General features: G+C 42.0%; 1 protein-coding gene across 1 annotated transcript; it reads right to left on the bottom strand.

Moving 5' to 3' along the window:
- Nucleotides 1-2: 2 nt before the first annotated feature.
- Nucleotides 3-20,083, bottom strand: gnai3 (guanine nucleotide binding protein (G protein), alpha inhibiting activity polypeptide 3). Its single transcript, XM_084365531.1, has 9 exons — nucleotides 19,320-20,083; nucleotides 9,746-9,788; nucleotides 9,112-9,253; nucleotides 8,286-8,443; nucleotides 7,059-7,187; nucleotides 4,182-4,311; nucleotides 3,138-3,291; nucleotides 2,025-2,232; nucleotides 3-1,141 (listed from the first exon to the last, which is right to left on the bottom strand). Exons 1-8 carry the CDS (start codon nucleotides 19,435-19,437, stop codon nucleotides 2,042-2,044), a joined length of 1,065 nt encoding a protein of 354 aa, XP_084221657.1. The 5' UTR covers nucleotides 19,438-20,083; the 3' UTR covers nucleotides 3-1,141; nucleotides 2,025-2,041.
- Between the last annotated feature and the right edge of the window lie 1,764 nt (nucleotides 20,084-21,847).

The raw sequence follows: 21,847 nt of genomic DNA, 5'->3' as shown, positions 1-21,847 counted from the left end.
AGACAACTTTGTGCCATCATTTAATGATGTTAAAATGAACCAATACAACTGCAGAAATGTAAAGAGAGCTATACATGAAATTGTTAATGTTTTCTACTTTTCTGTGCAGGAAATGTCTGATTTAACCCAAACTGTGCTCCACTACCGTATGTAACAGCATCAGATTTTCTCAGTATTATGTGATGGCTACAGCCAAATAAAAAACAAAACACAAATACAGCCTCTGGCTGTATCAAACTATCCCACTTTTTATGTTTGATGTGTTTGTATATATTCTCTGATATCCATAGGATTAAAAAAATACCTAGAAAAAAAACCCAGGATATTCTATCTTGACCTCCATTGAGTGAATCTTACTCAACTCCTGAAACAGGGAAATCATGATCTCCCTCCACAAACTGATTTGCAGTGATGAGTCTCTTTATAAAAATATTGTCGAATACGATGCTGTTGAATTAATAGTTAAGATAACTATGTGGACAGGGTGGTGCTACGGAGCTCATTCGACTCTTGCTAACTAATCCCAGACCCAAAAGGATACGCTATATACACCAAAACTGCTCACACAAAATATATCTCCATACATAAGTTATGGCATTCACACATCCAAAAAGTGAAAATACTACAGAATTGCAACTCCAAATTTAAAATAAAATATAACAAATGCAAATATTCAATAAAAGCAATGTGATATAAACTTAAGCAAAGAGAGGATGCAACACAAAGAGAGTGAACAGAATTTACATGTCAGCTGTGAAACTGTGAAATGCAGTAATGGATCTGAAACAGGCCGTCTGTTTTGGTCCTTGTACACATGACAGACAAACTATGAATGTGTCAGAGACATCAGAGGGGCTTTACCTGCCAGCCCCTGACTGATGGAAAGGTCTTTAATATGACAGGACTCCACAGTGATCATTTCACAGGCCTCCCCTCCCCCCCCCCCCCACTTATCACTTCCTCCCAGTATGCTCTGCTTCATAAAATCTATTAAGACAAAAGTGATCATAGTATCAAGTCCCCAAATTGTGGAATTTAGGTCCTGCATGCAGCATGGTCACAGCTCAGTCCTTACAAAACCTACTTTCCAATTCGCCCTCTGCAGACAAAACATACCAGCCCAGAAGTCCTGATTCTCCTCCTGCAAGGAGACAATAATCATTAATACCATGGATACAGGAAATAATCCCTTCATACAATGCATCACTATAAAAACATTGCCCCCAAAATAAAACTGTAATTTTAATTTTAAAGCTGCTTGGTAATAATAAAATACATTTTTATAGACATGCTTTTTTGGCTGTTTACATGCCAAGACAAACAAACAACCAACAAAAGCAAAATATAAGCTGCACCTTTAAGCCTCCCTTCTTTGAGCTGAGTGCTAATGTTAGCATGCTGGAAATGCATCCAGATTGTTCTTACTGTAGCATTTAGCATGTTAGCATGCTAATGTTACCATGTAAATGTTTATGTTTGAAGTTACACATGCTCACTTGTTAGCATTGCGTTTAGTGTGTTAGCATGTTTACATCCACACAAATACCTTTCTCTTCCTTGTTTATTTATGTTAGCGTATCGTTTAGTGTGTCAGCATCTTTACATCAACACACAAACACCTATCTCTTCCTTGTTTTTCCATGTTGGCTTGTTAGCGTCAATTTAGTGTGTAAGCATGTTTACATCCACAGACATATTCACCAATCTTTGCCTTGTTTATCTATGTTAGCCTGTTAGGGTAACGTTTAGTGAACTATCTTTACATCAACACACCAATACCTATCTCTGCTCCTGCGTCTCTTAGTGAAAAAAAAAGTAATCAGGATTGATCCACTGGGCGCAATGACTGTCATAGACAAATTTCATTGCAGTTCATCCAAGTGGACCCAGTGAACTGTCAGCACATGAGCACAATCACATAAGAGGTTTGAATGTTGTCCCTGGAGTGGTGCATCAGTCATTCGTCATTATGCCATTTGTTGCCACATCTGAACTGCAGTGCAGGTAAAAGTCGGTGAGCTGACCTGCAGGGACTGAAGCTTCAGTAGAGCCCGATCTCCCTCAGGTTGATCTTGATAATGACGTCGGTGACGGCATCAAACACAAACTGCACATTCTTGGTGTCTGTGGCACAAGTGAAGTGGGTGTAGATCTCCTTGGTGTCCTTTCGTTTATTTAAATCTTCAAACTGGCACTGGATATAAGCTGCTGCCTCCTCGTATGAATGGCCACCTACGGTAAAAAGAAAAGGTCCAGTTGTGAAGAGAAGTGGGTTATAATTTACGTGAAGCAATCCTGTCTGATCTCTGGGACACGCTGTGAAACAAATTTGGCATTAATCTGTGACCAGTTGGGTCTTATTTCCTGTTGCTGCTGCTTCAAATTAACAACAATAGGTCTTACCCGAGAAGACACTTTCTCTCTGTCTGCTGTCTGTTTTTCATTTTTCAATAAAATTTGTTATTCTTTTGCAGGTTTTGTTCGTTCTCCACGACGCTTTGAGCTCGTTTTGATTAATAAATGGAAAATATGCTGCGCAAAACATTTGAAATGCAAACACTGGCTTTTCTGCAAGTGGTTGTTAAATCTGAGTAGAAACACCTGAAGTGATGCTCACGACTAGGAACGTAAAAATGATCAACTGTGACACAAACCCGTGTGTAGCAGGTCTATAAATACAACTGTCAAAGTCCATTTTTTACATTAGAACATCTGAGTTACCAAGAAATGGGCTGCAGATAACTTAAAATGCTGATATCTCAGGCTGCTGTGCAGAGAATATATCAGAACATTTTCTGATCGGTAAAAATGTCAAAAGCATGCACATAATAAAGAGATATTTCATACTCAAAGCTTATTTAACATTCACCACAACCTTAAAACTGGCTTTTGCAGTGAAAACTAAACCTACATCATCGTCCTTAACTCAAATCACGTGATCACACATTTCCAGGAAGTCGATGTTCAGATACAGCAGATAGATAAATAAACATTTCCTTTGATGAAAACACAGAGGGGCGACTTACAGTTTCCTGTTATGATAAGGCAAAATGTCTGCTGTGAACAACCTCAGTGTTTTTCAACAGAAAACATGAAGTCCAGTATGGAACTCAATTACAAGAGCAGGTTCGTCTCACCAGCGTATTCGGGGTAGCAGATAGTGAGCGGGCTCCTGCTGATCTTCTCCTCAAACAGGTCCTTCTTGTTGAGGAAGAGGATTATGGAGGTGAGCGTGAACCACTTGTTGTTGCAGATGGAGTCGAAAAGCTTCATGCTCTCGTGCATCCGGTTCTGAGGAGAGAGGAGGGATTTGAACTCAAACAGAAGACAGACTGACATGTCAGAACGGTGAACGGTGAATAAAGCAATTAGGATGAACTTAATTTTCCTGCTATTAACCTGCACAGTGCAGCTTAGTGCTCGCCGGCCGCGGTGTCCAGGTCATTTGAATTGGTGACACAAAACTGCACCTGCTGCTCTGCGTGGTGCTTAAATCAAACACCACAACAGCGTCGTAAACAGCGCAGACTAATAAAAACATATTTTACACAAACTGGAGCGGCTGAAATTTCCAAATGGAAAGAGGTGCTGTTGAGTCTCTGCCAGCAGTTACAAGCTATAAAAAACTGTCACACTGTCATGTCAGCCCGGGACATCTGAACAGAACAGACTCATTGTTAATATTATTAGTAACATCGGTTCCTTTCCTACGCTAACAAGTCAAAATGTCTGCCTGCTCTTTAATGTATTGGAACTGGATTGTGCTCAGCTTGTGGTGGTTAAAGCACCAAAAAAAAAAATAATGTGAAAAACTCAACAACAATGTCTCTTTCCAGAAATCAGGACCTGGTTACTCAAGTGAATCCACAGACCTTGTTGTGAGCAGTTTCATGTAGGAACTATTTTCTGTCTGTATCACTGTGCAGAAGAAAAGTGTCATCCTTGGGTATCCTACATGAAACTGGGTGTGGATTATCTTGAGTAACTTTGCTGGCAGTGCCACCCTGACATCCTTACAGCCAACATCTCCAAAACTCAGTAACTCACACCAAAACAATCCAGATGGATAAACAGAACTGCAGGTAGGAGGATGAATATGTTGTGTTTATTCCGGGGGTGAACTGTCCCTTTAAGATCCGAACTGGGCAGCGAATCTAAACCACAGTGTATCCATCACTCACCATCTCCTCATCCTCAGCCAGGACGAGGTCGTAGTCGCTGAGCGCCACACAGAATATGATACTTGTGACTCCCTCGAAGCAGTGGATCCACTTCTTCCTCTCTGAGCGCTGACCCCCGACATCAAACATCCTGCAGACACACACGTACACGCAGTAACAGGATAAACAAACGAGCAGTGAATGCTCTCTTTTTAATTTTAAATTCCATTTGAATTTTATTGTTTTACGACGACGAGCATCCTCGTAAACCCGAGGCAGGAGAACAGAAAACACATGTGTTCCTGTGTGCTCCTCCTGAGGCCCTCAGAGACAAACTGACTCCATTCTGAGCTGTTTAAACGACACAGACATGAAAGCACGCCGTGTGCTCCGACACCAATTCAGTGATTACACATTTCCAGAGTGTGTTTTTTTTTTTCACGGGGTTACAGAGGCAGGCCAGGGAGGCTATTACAGTTATTGTTTCACCAATATTTATAAGTACAAGAGCGCGATAAAATAACGTAAGAGGACTGAAGCCATGTAATTACATTTACTGCCACAAAGCCGGGGTCATGTTAGGCTGCATGCCGGTCAGAAGCATTTGTGAGTTATGAAAGAGGTTTGAAAATCAGCACTGCTCAAAGAGAGGAGACTAACAGCTCCACACAAGCCAGCAAGTCAAAAAATACACAGAATTACTCAAAATAACATATTTTTTCTCATCTGTGTGAGACTTTTTGTGAGAGAATAATAACTTTATATTTATAAACGTAATATTTTATAGTTTATCTTTGTTATTTTGTTCCTTTGATGAGCCTTTAAGGCTTTTGGCCTCCCTTACATATTCTGCTGTTATTGATATTGTTTCCTTAATGTTCTTATTCATGTGCGATTAAATAAATCAAATCAAAACGATGAGACGTGCAACTTAACACGACCGGGCTCTGTACGCATCTTGTCAGTCAACGTTTAGTGACTTCAAAGCAATTTTATAGAAAGTGTTTTTATGATTTTGCAGTGATGATCATCAGCTGTTAGATAATAACTTAAAAATCAAAGGACAAAACCTCAGCATTCATGCTATCAAATGTTTGTGCTATGTCCCTGACTCCCAGCCTTTTTTTCTCATGATATATATCAAGTTAATTAGCAGAAAACCTCTTGTGATGATAATATAAAGGAACGTATGAAGACAGAGCTGCTGTCAGGACAGGTCAAAGGGTACAGATGACCCCAGAGGGGGCCCATGAACAGTTATATGGTTGACCCTGAAATTGGATTGAGTATTTATTTGTTCGACCTTTATTTGATGATTTAATGCCTTTTTTCTCTCCTTGCTTTATGTGAAAAGGAGGAATAACTGTCACAAGTCTCATCTGAAGGACATTCGAGCTCTGTGTTTTCAGACAGACTTCTCCTTGTGTCCTTTATGATCATATTGAGTGTACACATGCAAATCAGAGCATGACCTTGTTGTGTTTATAACATTTATCTGGAAACAGTTGAGAGTTGATGACTCCATCTGTCACGACATCATTTTTTCTGAAATTGCCTGTGTCTGCATTAGAGCTACGTAAGGGTGGCTGGGAGGGGATGGCGGTGGTGCTTGAGTGGGTGTGTCTGGCCTGCATGACGACATAAAACTATCCAGTATTTCACAAGGAGAAAAAAAAAAACAACCACCACAGACGAGAGAGAAGTGCAACAAACCAACAGACAGGTGACTAATTACAGGAAATAACCGAGATAAAGTGTCTCGGCATGGTGTCACATCATTATCATACTCATCAAACCATACAGTGACCCCTCATGTACTGTGGATGGGACCATGGAAGAGACTATTGATCACTCAGAACAAATGTACCGTATTGTATTGATTGCAGTGACCCTTCAGTCTGAGGGGACAACTAGACCCAAACCATGCCAGCAAAATGCCCCCAACTGCATCACAGAGTCACCGTTTGTTATGTTTCTTCACTCATTTATTCAGGGTATTCCTTTAATTTGTCACCCTACTGTAGGTGTTCAGTGTTTCTACACCGGTAACAGTCTCACACCGCTGAGGTCTAGTCCACACATAAACGGGCCATTTTGAAAACAGGGTTTAAAAGCAAAAATGATCACGTTTTTGCAATATTATCACGATATTTTCAGCCCTGTCAATCATTTTGGAAAAAAAATCAGTGGTTAACCCGCTCTCTGAAGTGTGTTCATTCATTTTCTGGAGGCATTTCTTCATCAGGAGTCATATGACGTAGATAAGTTGGGTTTTAGTGTGTTTCTCCATGCATCTCCCATTGACTTCAATACAGCTGACACCACAGTCGGTCACCGAAGCGAGATTCAGTGACGTAATGACCTTTCTTTTTTAGGTTCCTTCCGTGTACACAGGAAACAGATTGTCTACTCTTTAGTTGGTTGCTTAGTTGCTGAGAAAATATTTACTTTTGCTTACTTATTTTTACTTTTAGTTTCTATTATAGGCTTATATGTTACAGATATCAGGGCTGAAATTTTTTTTTTTTATATGTCTGTTTGTCTCTCTTTTCCATTATCATCTTTTCAATGTCTGTTTGTTTCTCTCAAATACTCCTATGCTGACACTGATAAGACCCGACTAGGAAGGGAACAGGGTTGTCTGCATCATCATATCCAAAAATCTGTTTCTGCCCATCCAGAAGTAAACACTCACAATCTGAATATCATCACCCTGGAAGGAGGTTTACACAAGCTTCATTTTCAGTGGCCTAAAATTTCATTCATGTGTTTGTGAAAGGCCAAAACTAAAAGCTCACCGATACAGTAAACCAGCTCAGGCTGTGACTGCTGAAGCACAAAAGGCGCAAACAGCCCACCTGAGGCCTTCATTAGCGGATACACCAGAGCTGTACTAACTTGAAGTAGAGATCTTTGAAGGTGAAGTGAGTTTCCACAATGCCGGTGGTCTTCACACGTGTACGCAGCACATCCTGCTGAGTCGGGACGTAGTTTGGCTGACAGATCCTGTCCAGGTCATTCAGGTAGCTGAGAGACAGAAGAGAGTAAACACAAGAGTGTATGAGGAGAGTCGATGCACACATGACGGCACAATTTAAATTTACAGAAGAGGCATCGCTCACAGAAACAGATGTGCCCACAAAATCCTTTTTTTTTTTTAAACACCTCGTGGCAAAATCAGGTTATCTAACGGCTTTCACGCTGATATTTATTTAAAAATAAAGACAACACGGTGCAAAGCAACAAAATGTTTTTCAGACAGTCATGTCTGCTGAAGTGCTCTGCAGACAGACAACCGAGGACAGAATGATACTAAATATGGGCTCATATTTTGGTGCATGATAAACACTGGCTCCTTCTGGGTTGAGTAAAAACAGACTAACTCCACTGGTTCCTCCTGTCGCGTAATGTGGATAAAGTGCAGCGAGAGCCACGACAGCTCGGCTGTTTTCAAAACAAAGGCCGTGTCCTTCACACTGAGCTACTCTCTGTGAGGTGTGATATAAACGCTGCGGACACAGAAGACCTTGAGCTTTATCCGTGTCTGATTAGTAACGCAAGATTCGGCTATATTTGGCTCAAACTGCTTTGTTTGCATTTTCGTAATTAGCGGTGGACCATCACAATAAACTGAAAACCACTGTGAAATCTTAACAGGCAGAAACATTTCCCAGTTGCCTGTTTCTCCTTCATGTGTCTCCTTTTTCAGGAATGCAACCAAGTTAGCAACAAGCCGACACAAGACTGTGAAGAACAAGACACATCATGCCTCCGTCTTTGTTCCAGTGGAAATGCGACAGACACGAAGGAGGGAACGATTCCTCTTCATGAGAAAAAGAAGATTACAGGAAATGCCCTGTTTGAGAGCAAGACCTCGAAGATGGATGACACAATCTCAAACTTCACAATGAATCGACAGAGCAGTTTCACTTCCTCTGGGAATTTTTGTGTGTAATAAGTAATTGAGTGTTGTCACATGTCACACGGTTCATTGGAAGTAAAACTATTTGGAATCAGAATCAAATTTAAGATTATTTTCACTAATGATTAATCTTAAAAAAGCTTGTATATCGATGGTATCCGTCTGTGTGGGTCTGTCTGTGCGTAGATATGATGAGTCCTCACTATGCAGCAGAGTCGTTGAGCTGATACTCCCGCGATCGATCGAAGCACGTCTGAACTCCGGCGTCGCTCCACAGCCTCCGGATCACGGTGGTCAGCTCTGCCGACATCACTCCCTCCTCTGCTGAGCTCGCCAGGGCAAACAGCTGACGGGCATCGTCCTGGTAATAAAGACAATAATCGCTGTCATTGTAAACTTGTTGCTGTGGTGATTTAGTTCATGATTGAGGACGTGGCGCTATGAAAATCATGATTATCTGCATCTCCACCACAGCAATTTCCCTCCGGGACCAAGAACCTTTGGAGGAACTCAGTGAGTTTCCAACGCAGAGACAAGAGTCTAAATTAAGTTGATGACATTATTTTACCCAGCAAATATCCCCTGCTTGCGGGGGTAGTGTGTCCTCAAAGTTCAGGGACTTTGGGGTTGGGCCTGCAGTGCTAAACATTTCCGATTGAGAGCTCACATAATTTTATTTCAGCCTCCATTTAAAAAATCTCCAGCCAGAAACCATAAACTAACCAGGACGGGTTTATTTCTGTTGACTTTGAATAAAATGCGTTTTACGATGAGTTAACAAGGCAGTTAAGCTTGGAATTAGCAGTTATAGAGGCTGTATTATTCAGTTTCATAAGCAAATTAGTGCAAAATAGGTTTTTAGCTAACATCAGTGGGTACATTTTCCTAATCTTTGCGGCTCTTCACACCACGGTGGAAATGCAGATGACGACAGCGTTGAAGGAGCCTTTAAGTTCCTTGGGCTAAAAGTTCTGTGTGCTTTGGGTGTAAACGCACACTAATGACGCAGACTCAGTGCAGTTAACTCACCGCCCGTGCAGTGTCCCCAAAATCTATCTTTAACCGGCCCATTGCCCTGATGATGGCCATGATGGACTGGATGGTGTTGCTGTACACCACCACTTTGTACTGCTTGCACTCCTCTTCTGAATAGCCGTCTTCATGAATGATTCTGAAACAGAAACAATATCCAAACAGGCTTTAAGAGACAAAACGTGTGACATTGTGAACAATGGCTTTAACAAATGTGGGACAAATTGCAGATCTGAAAAATGCCATGCAACACTGTCATTAGTGCTGGAATTTGAGCTCCAGTGAGCATGCAGCATGCCTAATGTGGGAACTGGGGGAGTCTATTCAGGTCCTGCCAGGCTACGACTGGCCTCTGAGCCCATTGTTTAACACGTTACGCAAAAGGGAGCTTCCTCCCCTGCCTGAGTGCAATGAGGCTCTGGCTTTGCTTCCACAGTATTTCCAAAAGGATGAAACCTGTTTGTTATCACGGCGCCCTCCACATTGTTAACCTCTGACAACAAGCTGCAAGTGGGAGTGAGGGAGTGGGGCTGTCTTTCATCAGCGTGATACAAAAATACCACTAAAGTTTATTACAGGATGTAGGAGTTTAATATGTCATGAGCGAGTTATCGGAACAACTGTAACTTACTTCATCTGCTTTACTATCGTGCTTTTCCCAGATTCCCCGGCACCTGAAAAAGAGGGAGAGCGGTTTCATGAGGGAGACATATTGTGAATGACAGCAGCCACAAAAACACCTCAACGTGACATCTCGCAGACCCCTCTCCCGCTGAGGACGGATCAAACCAGATTTTAGCGCTGGCTAAAATTAATCTGATCTCATTTAATCAGGCATCGTACGGTGTGCAGTTTGTTTGTGTCAAAACAGCCAAAAAGAAGCAGCCTTGTCATGCATTTTACTGGCAAATGTCTACGTGCTATCTGAGGGACCAGTCAGCCGTTTGGGTGCACAAGTGCAATGATTCTGCCTCAAGAACCAGGCTATTTGTCTTTGACTGCGGAAAAACACATGACATATGGAGGACTCTGCATATGCTAATTTTTTTTTTACCACAGCCTGGAGTTTAAGGGACAGTAACCCCAAAATCAAGTAGTGCTGTTTCTCCATTTAGATTGCTTTTGCGTGAGTTGCACAGATTCGGAGATATCGGCTGCAGGGATGTCTGCCGCCTCTCGAATATAAAGGAACTAGATGGCACTCGGCTCGTGAAGTGTCAAAAAATTAATTTAAAAACAGCAATGATTCTTCCAGAAATGATGAGCCGGTAACTCAAGATAATCCACAGAGCTTTCTGTGAGTGGTTTCATGTAGGAACTGTTTTCTTTATGTATCACTCCGCAGAAGGGAGCATACATCTACTAGTGGACAAGAGGCTAGCTAATAAGCTCACTAAGCTGGCTAATGTTACCAGTGGTAACGTTTTTCCGGACATAATATATTACTACCAATATTACCAAAATCCTATTAGAAACATGTTACAATACTGAATTACCTCTCAAAGTAATATATTACTGAATGTTACAGCTCAGCCGAGGAGGCACCATTAATGTTTAAATCCTGCACTGTCATGATCCTCTCGTCCATTAGCTGATGCATGTTTCCTTCTGCACAGTGATACAGTTAGCGGGAGTGTTTCAAAGGAAAATGATTCCTACATCAAAGTGCTCACAAAAAGCTCTGTGGTTTATCTTGAGTAACCCGGTCAGGCTTTCTGGAAAGAGACACTGCTGTTGAGTTTTTCAATTGTACTTTTTGGATCTTTGAGCATCACAAGCGGAGTGCATCCAGTTCCTTGTATTGGAGAGACGGTGGATATCTCCAAAACAATCTAGATAGCTAAACAGCACTACAGGTCAGAGGAAAAATGTGTATGTTTGGGGTGAACTTAAGAGGTGCAGAATCGCACAGAGGATCATGGGAAATAGTGAGTACTGTGAAGAGCTGGGAGTCTCTTTAGGAAGTGCGGGCTTTCACAATCATGTCCATCTGTGACAAATGATGAACTGACAACCGGCACAGATGATATCACGGCCTCACTAAGCATCTGCTACAGTACCGGCCACTGTAATAATGATGAGCAGGGAAAGGTTTTCAAATGGGGAACCTTCACAGTATTTCTACACCAATTATCCAAACAGGAAGCAGTTGTCACGCTTCTGGCTGAGCCAGTGTTTTTCCACTGGAGAGACAGTCCCAGATATCATGCTGCTCTGGGCGTTAGAGAGCATGAAGGGGCCATAAACACACCACATATGATTCTACAGCGTCCGTCTGCGATCTGAAGCCCCACAATAACAAACACCAACTGTTCTCTGACCCAAACCCAGCTGTACAGCAGAAGAGAGTCTGTGACTTTCTATTTTTGATATGACAGACAGAAGCCAGACTGTCTCTCTATTGATAAGATTTCTTCTTTTCGGATCTATATTTCCCTTGAACAGAATCACAGAGACTGGAACATCTTAATGGACCAGATCGAATCAATCCAAGCCAGACATGGAGGAGTGTCACAGGGATGGTCCTTTTGTAAGGAAGGCTGCAATTAACAAATACTTTCATTGGCAATCGATCTGCAGATTATTTTCTAAATTAATCATTTGGCAAAAAAGTAAGAAAATAGGAAAAAATGCCTGTAAAATCACAGGAGGCCTTATGTGTAGTAACTATTGGTGCCAGATTCAAACACTCAGAGGCAGGTAACAGAACAAAAGGAGAGCTGGAACAAGCAAAGTTGAAAACCGAAGGTCCAATAATCCAAAATCGAAAAATCAAAAATGCAACAAGGCAAAAAATAAAAAAGGCTGGCAGAACACAGGGAAGAAATGAGGAACGCAGCTGAAAACAGGCGTACTGGCAAAGAGTCAGGGGAAAAAACCCAAGCTTAAACAAACAGGCACTAATTAACAAATGAAACACAGGTGAGCAGGAGAAGAGGCGGGGAAAGGACAAGGAGAGGAAGTGAAAGGCAAAACATGACACTAGAGGAGAGAACTATGAACCATGACAGAAAATCCCAGCTGAAGCTCCTGAAAATCCAAAGAAGCTGGAACTAATTTAGTATTTGTGTTTCAGCTCTACGTGGATGTCTTACAAGAACTGGATACTGTACTCCAATTTACGCTAATTTGTTGCTAACCGGGTGGAAACGTCATGAAAGTTTTCTCTTTTCTGGCTGCTTTCCACATTGAGTGGCCTGTTTCTGCACCGTGCTACTGACTTCACACCGAGATGGGGAGGAGAATAACTTTCCCTGGTTTTGGGGAAGTTCTATAAATATTGAAGGTTTAGTAGTTTGACATTTAGGGAAATACACTTTTTTAGTTTCTTGGCAAGGGTTAGAATTTGAAGCTGGACTCAGCAGCCTCTTAGCTTAGCTTAAAGATTGGAAACAGCTCGCAACAGCTTCCTGGCTCGGTCCAAACATAACAAAGTCTGACTTAGTACCTCTAAAGCTCAATAAATGAACATGCTTTGTCTTGTTTGTACAAAAACCGCCGTGCAAATATGATGCAGAGTCAGGAGGAAGCCACAGTATCTTGCCAAGGTAGCACATCAGCGCCCTGTAAAGCACCAACATAGGCAGTTTGCTGCCTTCATACAGAGCCAGGCTAGTTGTTTCCCCTTGTTTCCAGGCTTTATGCCAAGCTAAGCTAAGCTAACTGTCTTCTAGCTCCTGTTTCAAATTGACCTTATAGGTAAAGTACTGATCTTTTCTTCTATCAGACTTTACAGTGTAGTGTTACAGGCTAATAATGCTTATGGGGAAGAACATGCTGCAGTACCACAGTTAGCCAATGGGACAAACTGGAAGCACGATTCATTCATCGCGCTGTATTTACTATCCAAACCGATGCATGGATGAATGACCGAGCCACTGCTGGGACTTGAAAGCAGGTTTCTGTGGAAGTGTGTGCCCCTGTGCCATCCGTTGACTCATTCCAGAATCAGCAATATTTCATAGCTGGAGTCTAATTAAAGAGGCATGAAAACATGTGGGCACATGAAATATTAGATGTCAAACTCATCCAACCAGTGAGAGATCATTTCCATAAACATCTCGGGTGGGTTTACACTGGCAGGAGAGCCTCCTTTTGCTTAATATAAATGCATTAATTAACAGAAACCGCAGAGTGAAGACGCTGGAATTTAAAATATGGATCGACTTCTTTTTTACAGCAGCCAGGAACTAGTCCAAATGTAACAACACCTTTTTAAAAAGGATATACACTCTCCCTCTTAATATTGTTGTTGCCCTAAAGGTGGCGAGACACAATCCCACCGCCAGCGAGGAATCCTTCGCTGATGAATTTTGTCAAGGAGGCTTACAGTATGTTAATATGTTCAGATGGCTGGCCGACGAGAAATAAATCCATGAATTCTTTGGTTAAGCTGTCACCAGCGAGAGATTTATGCCCGCTCACATAGACAGGCAAGACAGGATGAATTGTGTTGATCCCTTTCCTCGTTCTATCAGACACCAATTCTCTCATTCGTGGCATTTTTTGGCTGATAATCAAGCGTGGCTTACTGCCAGAGTCCAAACTGAGCCTCATTTAACAAGAATCTCAAGTGCAGATTTTTTATGAATCACTGTTCGTGGTCACACAGGAGACCATTTTCATTGGAGGGGTGCGTTGGCACTCCAGCTCTGTGGTTTTGCACAAAGAGCAGCCGATCTCCTCTTTGTTTTCCCACCATAACTCTGCTGTTCCAGCACGGGCAGGGAGTGGAGGGCACTGCCTGGAAAAATCACTTCCCCCTCAACTCTGTGGTCAGAACTCGAAAATGAATGTTTCCATACAATGAGATTCTAGCGCTGCATTGTAACGCTGCTCCGCCACAGCCAGACGTTAATCCTCACAGATGAGTTCGCCGCTGGTCTGTAGCTGCGCTGAGCTGATCCAGAGACCACATCGATGTGACTTCATGTGAAATCTATTTCAAGTTTTACTTCTGTCATAACACTCAGTGCTCAGCTTCCTAAAATAGCACGACTTCTGCACAACAAACAGATGCAATCGGACTGTAATCTATCAACAGTGGAAAAACTAAAAATCGTCTCACAGTGCCATCACCATGACGTGGCGCTCATGTGAAATGAGTCCTCATCAGATAAAAGACAATAGTCATTATGACCCATATTGATTTTTACTGTTAGGTGGAGAGTTCTCGCGGGTGCGGTAATTACCACAGCTGCAGAGGGGGGAGAGAGGAGAAGTAGTATGAAGACAGAAAAGTTGGTGCAGGGATGAGGTTGGGGATGGTGGAGGGTTTAAACAAGCACAGGATTTGTTCGTACCTAGCATGAAACCAGAAGTCAACAGTGAGTTATTTTAACTTTGCTATGTCAGGTACATAACGTGACGTAAGTTTGTAGCAGAAGTAATGTAGTGATTGTAACCCAAACTGCGATGTTTTCATAAACCCTAATCAATTATTTTTATTGCCTAAACCTAACCAAACTCCAACCCTACGATTGAGGTCTGGTACATGTTTCGGTGTACGCTGCATCTCAGAAGTAACTAAACAAAAACAACTACTGCTAACTACTAACTAACTACTGACGCATTGGGATCATGGCCAACCCGTCCCACAACCCCAAAGTATCACAGTTGGGAATGAGACTCAAAATCAACTTTTGTTACAAATAGGACCTTTATGTGTTATTAATAAGATATGAAGCATCAAACATGCAGTTTAGTTAAATAATACGATGAAAAGGACAATTACAAACTGTCTGTAGGATGTTAATAGCAAAAAATATGCTTTTTTTCCTTAAATATATTCTTCATCTTTATTATTTTTCATAATCTGAGCACAGCAGGAGCAGTGACAGTTTGTGAAGGAAGTCAGTCATTATACCATAATTACCATTATTACCAGCCCTGGCAGATTATCAGGGTGATATTCAGCATTTTTCCAATTATCGGAATCTGTGATTTTTCTGTCAGATAAACTAATTTAAAAATGTGCTTCTTTGGCTCTGATTACGACATCCTCTCACACAATGTCCCTCCCACAGCACTTTCTGATTGGTAACACATCACAATAGTCTGTAAACACTGAATATTCTGATAGATTCTGTGTTAAGTAGCACAAAAGTACTCAAGTAAAGTACCTATATTTACAGTACAGAACAGTACTTGAGTAAATTGTACTTCATTCTACTGCTGGTCTATTATTGGTTTTCAGTCTCCTTGATTTCTAATAATCTGAAAAAGCCATATCGGTCAACCCTAATCCTAAATACAGTTTTGCATCTCAACAATCCAATCCAACACGACGATGTTTGCCTTTTGGCCCGTGGCCCGCCATTAAGTTTCAGATCTCCGATGGAAAAAGTTTGGGCAACCCTGATCTTGATGGAGGAACAAGGAAAATCAGTGCAGACATAAATATCAGCCTGCTGATGGGAAAGCTGCCCTTCATTGTGAGAATAATGTCACCGACAGGAACGTGGTCCAGAACACAAACAGTAAGTAAAAAACAAGGTTTGCACTCACATGTTCCCATATACTGTACTTCCTGTTCTGGTGAGTAATGCTGAGATCACACATTCACAGGAAATCAGTTAAGATGGATTTTTTGGGGAAGTATAACATTGAATCTCTCGATGGAATCTACAACATGGCACTTAATATTGTGTTTCTCTGATCTAAAGCAGCCTCCCCAACATCAACACTGTCCTCTGTCCCTCCTCAACAAGCCACAGACACTCTCTCTGCTCACCGCTGATCACAATCAGCACATTAATTTGTCCGCTTGACACCGTGACTGATTCTTTTAATAACATGAGCTCAGGGGGAAATAAACACTTTTCCCTGCGAGCGCATAAGTCCTGTCATGTGATGGTGCAACTTATTGAGACACAGCCCCTCAGTCTATCATATACCATCAGTGCATTATGTTGCAACGTCTTCAGGAAGTCCTGCTGTGTTTCATTTCAATGACTAATTTAACAGCCGCATCTGAATCACCCACTTAATCAATCACTTGATGCTCTCATTTGCTCTGGTAACATGTTTCAGGCCATGTTTAATCAGATTACATGAGATCACATTACAGGACAAATGAAAACACCACAGTGAGGACTTGCCTCTGGTCAGTCACACGACACTTCTCTTCAAACTTCAGCGTTTCAGTACAGTGAAGTGTCTGTTGCATAACATTTCATGTGAAAAAGGCAATGTCTCAACCAAAATGTCAAGAGCGTTGCATTACAGCGTTGCATCAGTACCGTCAGCTCGAGGCAACACAGAGCTGATGCTGCACAAGCTGTCTGGACACTTGGTAAAGCCCACAGAGAATTAGGCCTGAGATGTGGTCCACGCAAATACTCGAGCCCTAAAGACAACACCCGGTCCCCCCGGTGAACATACTCACCGTCTGCTCTTACAGCGGTGGGTGGAAGTAACAAACATCAGTCCTCATAGGGAATCCAATAACAAGGAGTCAGCTTTCACTTGTCACCTCTTGTTACAGCCTTTTCTTGTTGGGCCTTGGCGGAGGTATGCGCTTTACTGACCGCAATTCTAGTTGTTTCATGCTACAGCACCCGGCCCGCAGGCGTAGACTGCACCAGCAGCTCGCACTGTGTTGTGATTTTCAGGTGAAACATCCCAGAACACGACGCCACATGAGATCGTTCTTGTGTCGCTCGCATGGACCGTGTCTTGGCAGTTCCTCTCAGCTTCACAGAGCGTTTTAGCTTCTTTCAGCTCTGTTTTGGTTTTTGCACCCACTGTCCACTGAGCAAGACAAAACGAGCTAAAAACAGTGAATACCACGCTTCAGTTTGTATGAAAAACTAAAAAAAATAGTTAATGTTTGCCCCCCAAGCTGCCAAAAAAGAGAAAAACCTATCATCAGATTAAGAAAGAAAGACAGAAAGGAGGGCTCCAATGATTAGACTAATACTTGTGATCAAGAAACTTGTTCAGTGCTAAACAAATATGTGTTTATGAATTCACAGGGTGACAACATGTATCGTATGTGACGTTGGTTAGTGGATTTGATGGTTATTAGCAATAAACTCAAACATTTGCAAAGGACAACTGTAGATAGTTCAGTCTTGTTAAATGTTTCATACGAAACCGTTTAAAGGAAGTTGGATCTTGCACAATGTCATTTTTTCTTTATCAGCATTTAGCCTGTGACTTAATCGTGACCTCTTTACACTACAGGAAGCAACAGGCTGTTGTCTCTTTCTTCAAAACAACTTGTAAGTGGGTTAGACAAGTAAACTGTAAACATGCCGATGGTGTGTTATAATTGTGTGTGTCAGGAAGCCAAATCCTACACAAGGGGGGGTAAAATGATTAGTACAAAGTCAAATAGTGACAATTCTGATCAGTTAATCAGACAAAATAGATGATTTTAGGAGCTTTAATAACTTATGATTATGTTTCTCATTATTATTGTCTAATTATTTACTGATGTGATGGCATAAAAGGAGTACACAGGTCTCTCTCAAACTCCTCAAGCTCCTCCGGCCAAAAATGTTTCATTACATTGTTGATTATGCAGCAGTGGTTCAACCTGGAGGTCTGGGCTCTGTAGTGGGTCTCAAGACACATTTGAAGGGACATCACATGATTAAGTGACAGAGACAAAAGCTGTGTCAGTAAATTACTTACTTTTCTTCTTTTTTTTTTTTTATATTGTGAAATACTTTCACTTCTCCAGGCCTCTGAAAGTTTTCTACATGAGACGAATCCACAAAGTAAAAATCTCTGCTCACAAACTGCGACCACTCCGGGGACATAAGCTGTGATGACGGGTCAAAAGTAGACATTGCTTCATTTTCAGGGCCACAAATTAAAAACACTTGGGACCACTGTTCCAGAGGATATACAGTGCAAACACAGCCACAGCTATAAAACGGGGTGTAGAGTTAAATTACTTTTTGAAAACTGTCACAGACAGAAGTTCCTGCCAAAGGGAGCAGAGCATAAAAATGTTGAGTGCTGCTGGTCTGAAGGCATTTAATCCCTCTGGCACGGCTGAGCAGTCCACACCCACAGCGTCAGTGCCACTGAGTGTGTGTGCGCCAGTAATTCATACCAGCAGCGAGAGCCGTTACACACAACCAGTGCATTAGAGAGAGTTTAAACACAGACAGCGCAGGAGTGGTTGTGACACTGAACCTGGAAGTCACCAAGATCTTTTCGTTGTTGTTGTTCCAGTGAGGCTGAACCACCTGAAATGACTCGTAACGTTTATCTAACGGCAAACTAATTCTACAATAAGTTAAATTAAATGAGTACAGAGAGAGAGCTCTTTCAAACTCAGTGGAGCTGAGAAGATAAGTTGATTAATCCATCAGGTGATCGGCAGAAAATGCATCGGCAGTGACTTTCAGTTTATCATTTAAGTCATTTTTAGAGCAAAATGACGCCAAACCAGCCGCTGAGCAGAAATTATGTACATGTGTGACATGGTGACACACTGTGATGTCACAAAGTCACAGATTTAAAGGCGGGACTTATGACGAGGTGTTTCAGGAGCAGCGTTTTCTGTGGGAGAGGGGAGCTTTCTGCTGGTGCAGACTTTTACTTTGCTAACTTTCAAGACCTTTTACATGCACAGGAACATAAAACACTGAAGGAAAGGAAAAACACAACACCTCTCCTTTAACTTCCCAGTGACGCTTACTGTTTCAGCGCCACACATCGATATTGACCCCCAGAATTAAGGATCAGTCACCCAGGCAGCCCTAAAACATCTGTACGAAGATGTACAGTGTGCAGGGACAGGTATAAAGAACATTTATCTTTAATTTTTTTAGTGTTTGGATCCCTGAAATCGTTGACCCAGAAAAGTCAGAGCAGGGTCGCAGCTGCACGGTTGTGTTTGTAGGCACTGAGGTTAAACAGGCCTGCATGAGTTACAACGTGTTTTGTGACAAGTGTCAACACATGTCAACAAACGGCCTCCTCTGAGCACGTCCTCCCTGCCTCTAGACAACTCATAGCTGACATAGAGAAAAGCACCGAGGCAGCAGCACTGGCCCCCTCACCGCCAACATCTGGTTTACTTTACAAGTTGTGTCAGTGCAGAATGAAGAGCCACAGCTGCATTAAACCAACAGGAGGAGGAGGAGGAGTGTTTGGAGTCAGATAAACTAGAAGACTGCAGTGAAAAAGTGAACGTGAAAAGATGATTTCAAGTGATTTCATGCATTAATCAAGAGTTTTCCTACCGAGCAGGAGCAGCTTCACCTCTCTGGAGGACTTCTCTCTGTCCTCCCGCAGGTTTTTATCAATCATTTTACTCCTCTCCACCGCAGCTTTGTCCTCGGCGCTGATCGTGCAGCCCATTTTTCTCACTCGGCAACAACTTGTTTAGTGTCGGATTGTGTCTTCAGCAGCTCATGAGTTGACGGGAGACGCCGTCAGACGATCCTCGGGGCGGTGTGAGCTGAAGTTTCCCGGAGAGAGAAGGGGGGAAAGGCGTTGGCACCGGAGGCTCGTCCGTCCAACTGTGAAGCCGGAGTCTGGTGCACAGCTCAGCTTCAGTCCGCACACTGCTGTCTGTCCATGCGGTTAAATGTGGGCTTTTAACCGGAAAAAACTCCCCAAAGAGATGAACTAAAACAAGTGTATCCAACTTATCCGCTGTTAGGACTCGAAGAAAATCATTCAAAACTAGAAAAGAAGAAACTTTACGTAGAAACTTAAATGAAACATAAACATAATCCAGCGGTTTTAGAGAAAAATCACAATAAAAAATCACCGGATCTTCCCCATGAGACAGAAACTGCAGCACAGTCGCGCGTTCATCCAGCTGCTCCAGCTGCAAACCAAGAAATCGGCACTGACAAGAGGAAAAGTGATGCGCCCCACGGGGATGATGGGAAATGTAGTCGCTTCTTAAACTAGCAGATACGTGAATTCAGTCCGTGCAGCCTAAATGGTGCTCAAAGTTGGGCACAAATGGACATATCCCTGACAAGCCTCCGTCAACTGAGGTGTTGTTAAATTTAAAACAAGCTGAAGACACACGAGCGAGTCGGTCTCCGGTCAGGAGAGTGAGGCCGCAGCTTTGTGTGGTGTGAGAGCGCCCCCAGGCGGTCCACAGCTGACCTGCAGGTGTGGACTCAATACACGCGTAAATGACACAGGCTGTGGACACGTCTGAAAGTTCAGAGGTGGCCAGCATTAATTTAGATAACAGCATTTAACATCACGTCTCCGTTGTGAGGATCCTTTCTATAACGAGGAATTATCTGTCTCTTCACGTCGGCTTTAATGTCATTGTATTTTCACTGCACGCATTGTTTATTTTAATACTCATTTAATACCCATTCTACACAACACATGCCAATAATATGCAGGCTATGATACAAACAGGCCAACTGTAGTCTTCTTTTCACAGTTCATACAGCTGCATGACATTTGCAACCAAAGATAATATAAATCATACTGATACCACTTCCTGATAAAGGGTTATAAGGTGTAACTAATGGCTTTTGTGATAGTAATAGATTATTTAAGGACAGATAAGAGCAGATCTGGGGCTTGAAAAGTTATTTAAAAGTCCCTTCGGCTAATTGGATTGCATGGCCGCCACCAAAATCTATTTAAATACTTTTAAAGCATCTTTCAATGGATTACCAACATTTACTTTAAGAGATCACAATATCTTAGCATAGAAATGATTAACAACAACAAAAGGGATTTTATTAAAGCCATTATTCAACTTATAAACCCTATTAGAGGGGCCTTGTTAAAAAGGGGCACCATCATATCACACAGAGAATAAATGAGAATAAATATGAGGTTTAAATTTAGAAATCTAATTCCAAGACGTGGTGGTTTGTTTAAAAATTGCATTGCTATTAGCGACTCGCTCATTTATCAAGAAACTAATCAAATCCTCTTGAAGGTCCACAGATCTTACTGAACCTTTATATATGTTGTATAGAAGATTATGTTATAATAATAATAATAATAACAAGAAGAAGAAGAAGATATAATAATAATCTCAAAATTTGCTCCTTCTGCCTGATCAGCTGCAACCTCCTGCTCCCCTCAGCACTCTCATCAGGTTCAGAATTTGAGACCTGCAAGCCCATTTGTGGCATCTCAAACCATCACAGCTCTCCGTTTGGATGTTTGGTTTAAAAGAAACTCACCCAGCTCATCCTCTGAATGATGAGTACCCGGTGGCCCTCTGGCGTGACACGACGATGGCATCTGTCCTTGAGCGCTTTCACTGGGCGTGTTGTGGCCTGTCACAAAGGTCAGGCTGTTTGAACTGTTTCAGTGCACTGCAGGAGGCGCCCTCCACAGCTCGACATGAAAGTTATGAGTCACTCTGTCCGATGGGGAGCAGCACAGGAGAAGATAAATTAGGATAACCAGGAAATAAAGGAGGAGATGGAATCTGTGTTGGGAAATTTTAGGTGTAAAAAAACAACCAAAACTGACAAATAAGATGATCTGATCCACACCTGAACAATGTATTCCTTCTTTTACCTCCATATTTATATTTCTGCTTTTTTCATCAATAGATTTAAGATTTCTATTTAAAATCACAAAAGGATAATGGCTCCATTACTGCACTTACTGTAAAGAGTAAATGTCCACAATGTTTTCTGCCTTTGGCACATTTAGTTATGGTGTTTTTACATCATGTAGAACCTGGTCAAAGGTCAGCCAGGGAGTGAAAGTACATGTCACAGGCTATGTGCCATATCGATATTTATACAATCCATGTCATGTCAAG

The sequence above is a fragment of the Pagrus pagrus genome, assembly GCF_965226575.1.
Source record: "Pagrus pagrus genome assembly, chromosome: 11".
Classification (NCBI taxonomy): Eukaryota; Metazoa; Chordata; class Actinopteri; order Spariformes; family Sparidae; genus Pagrus; species Pagrus pagrus.
Note: the sequence above shows the minus strand (reverse complement) of the source record. Positions and strands in the feature narration are given on the sequence as shown.